This window comes from Lottia gigantea (genome assembly GCF_000327385.1).
Source record: "Lottia gigantea unplaced genomic scaffold LOTGIsca_2498, whole genome shotgun sequence".
Classification (NCBI taxonomy): domain Eukaryota; kingdom Metazoa; phylum Mollusca; class Gastropoda; family Lottiidae; genus Lottia; species Lottia gigantea.
In genome coordinates, this window is record NW_008708751.1 from 1 (window position 1) to 2,768 (window position 2,768).

The 2,768-nt window shown below is 33.5% G+C and overlaps 1 protein-coding gene across 1 annotated transcript; it reads right to left on the bottom strand.

Annotated features, from left to right (window-relative positions):
• Positions 1-2: 2 nt before the first annotated feature.
• Positions 3-1,985, bottom strand: LOTGIDRAFT_70408 (hypothetical protein; the record flags this gene model as incomplete). The annotated part of the gene is made up of 4 exons (XM_009055527.1): positions 3-130; positions 1,115-1,238; positions 1,546-1,644; positions 1,875-1,985. Coding segments are annotated over 4 exons (462 nt in total), but the record flags the coding sequence as incomplete, so codon positions are not given.
• Between the last annotated feature and the right edge of the window lie 783 nt (positions 1,986-2,768).

The window sequence follows — 2,768 nt, forward strand, 5'->3', positions numbered from 1 at the left end:
CGGCTGTTTCGTTTACCACGGGCTTTCTCGAATTTTCTTCCCTTAGCTCTCACTAAAGGCTTTGTGTTACTGCCAGGTACACCAGGAGCAAGACCAAAATGTCTGTTGGCACCCCGGGCTTGTCTGATACCTGAAAATAAAAATTAAGATGAAGACTTTTTAATGAAATAACTTATTTTTCATATATCTTATCTAAACAAGCCTATAAGATAATAGACTACATCAAATGTGCTAATATTTTTCACTATGTGGTAAATGAAATAAGAAGCTAGCCAAGTTTCATGAAAATCTGCAAAAAAATAAAATGTACCAAATTTCAAAAGCACCCAATATCTTAAGATAATGGTTTATGTCCAAATGCATCCACTTAAATGGCGCGAATTAATACCAACTCGCAAATTAACACCGTTTCGTGGAAAATATGGTTATGCCGGCAACTAACACCTTGTGGCACGAATTAAACCAACTTGCAAATTTTTCGCCATTTCGTGGAAAATCTGTCAAAGTTCATAGAGCTATAAATAGAATAATATCAACAATTCCATTAATAAGTTCAAAAATTTTTCAATATTCTATTTATAGATCAATAAACTTTACACATTGCACGCTACCTGGTGTAAGGTGTCGGCATAACTTCCACGAAAAGGCGTAAATTTGAGAGTTGGTATTAATGCGCGATTTGGTTTTAGTTTCTTCGAATTTAGATTAGAATCTTTAAACTGCTTGACAAATTCGCAAACTAATTCAAAATCTGTGAACTGGCTTTTTGCATTAATGACGTTCTATAGAAAAGACCAGCCAACACGGTGTTAGCAACAAACCTCTGAACAGTGAGATAAACTATCTACAATGTTTGTAGAATTTTGCCAATCCTTTTCATATGAATTGAAATATAGGCTACAAAATTCTATTGAAATTCTTGCCTTTGATTAACCTCTGGAAAAGATGAGTATTTTCAGTCCAAAAGTGTGTCATTTACACATGGACTTTCTTGAAAGTTTAAGTTTTATAGTGGTGCAGTTGGAAATTTTAGAATATTTGTGAAATGAGAGAAAAAATTCAATTCTTAGCTTATTGTAGACAGGACTTTTTTTTTTTTACCAGTTGAACTTACCTTGGACTAAAACTGTATTCTGTCCTTTTGGTGCTCTGAGAGCAAGTTGATCAAATGTTAAAATTTCACCACCTGCTTTCAATATCCTAGCTCTGGCTCTTTCGGTTACTCTTAATGCACAGACCTAGTGGATTAAATAATTGAGTTTTGAGTTTATTGAATATAAGGAATTTATTGTAATCTGTCATTTATCTGATTTGAATCAGGGAGGGACAAAGTAAAACAGGTTTAGCACCTATTGTGACATCCATCTGGTTGCTGTATAATAATTTCTTGATGTATCATGTAATCACAAAAACTAGAATTTAAGTTTAAATTAAGTTCATAAATTAAGTTCACAATGTTCAAACTGGCATTGAATATGCCTAAATATCAATTGAAAAACTTATATCTACTATCTACAAAATAAAGATATACTAGAATAAACTTACTGTTAATTTAGGACAAGACATTAATCTAACATCATCAGTTATTGTACCAACAACTACAGCTATTCTTCCTTCACGGCCTGGCTTAGTAGCATATTTCACCTGTAATCATACATGACAATTAAGAATGGATGAAAGCTTATATTGGCATTAACATCCATGAGAGAAATTTTGATATAACTTTTCTGTGAGCTCTGAATTGCACATTCTGAAGAGTACAAAACCGAATTAACTAGACACTCATATCCAGATTTGATTTGAAGATCTGCATTAGCAGGTATTGCCAGGAAAATATAAGTATCTCTTACATGATTGTATCCAGGTTTACTTACCAATCTTGATAAAGCAATTGGTGGTCTGTGCATGCGACTCATGAATAAGCGTCTTAAAACTACTTTATTAAAGCCAGCACTGGTTCGTCTTGCCAAAAATCTGTAAAGCTGAAAAACAAAGATGTTACCTAAAAGATTTTTTTCAGCAAGGCAACGTTCTAGTCAACTAAAATGGACTCTCAAAAAAGGTCCCATGTTTCTGCAGGATCTGCTTCTTTTTTTTTTAAGTATGTGTAACGGAAAATTTAAAGAATAGTTTGCAAGAACAATAATTTTGTAGTTACAAGGAAAATGTCAAAAACAATATCAATTATCTTCTTCAATTTTGTTTAGTAACCTGTACATATTTTTGACTATTGTTATAATGACCATGAACTACGCTAACCTTTCCGTCTACTTGGCCATTAACGCCAAGTCATTCGCAGATAGGTCTGCACAGTGAAGAGAGAATTTATGGTCAAATTCCATGAGCACTTCATGCATAGAACAACATATCCACACTAAAAGTCCATTAATGTCAACACTTGTTATGTTTATCTTTTGCTAACCAGATTGATCAGTGTAAAGTGAATAATGAAAGTTTTCTCCACCATTTTCTTGAAAGCTACCAGCAATTTCATTGGTTGTTAAGTTGTTATGGCCAAAGTCATGAACTTTCAATGCAATTGTCATCCTGTAATTTGATGTTAGGCTAACAATGAACTTATCACCAATCCTATGGCATGCTCAAAGTTGTGCGAGGCAGTCAATGCCATTAGGTGTAACGTTTAAGATAAGGTCTTGAATTTTGTTGATTTGAGTGATGCTGCTTATTGGGTTTTTGAAAAGGTTAGTCTTGNGGCTATACTTATGGTCTATACTATATACAACAAAATTAGTGTGGTAACATCTCGC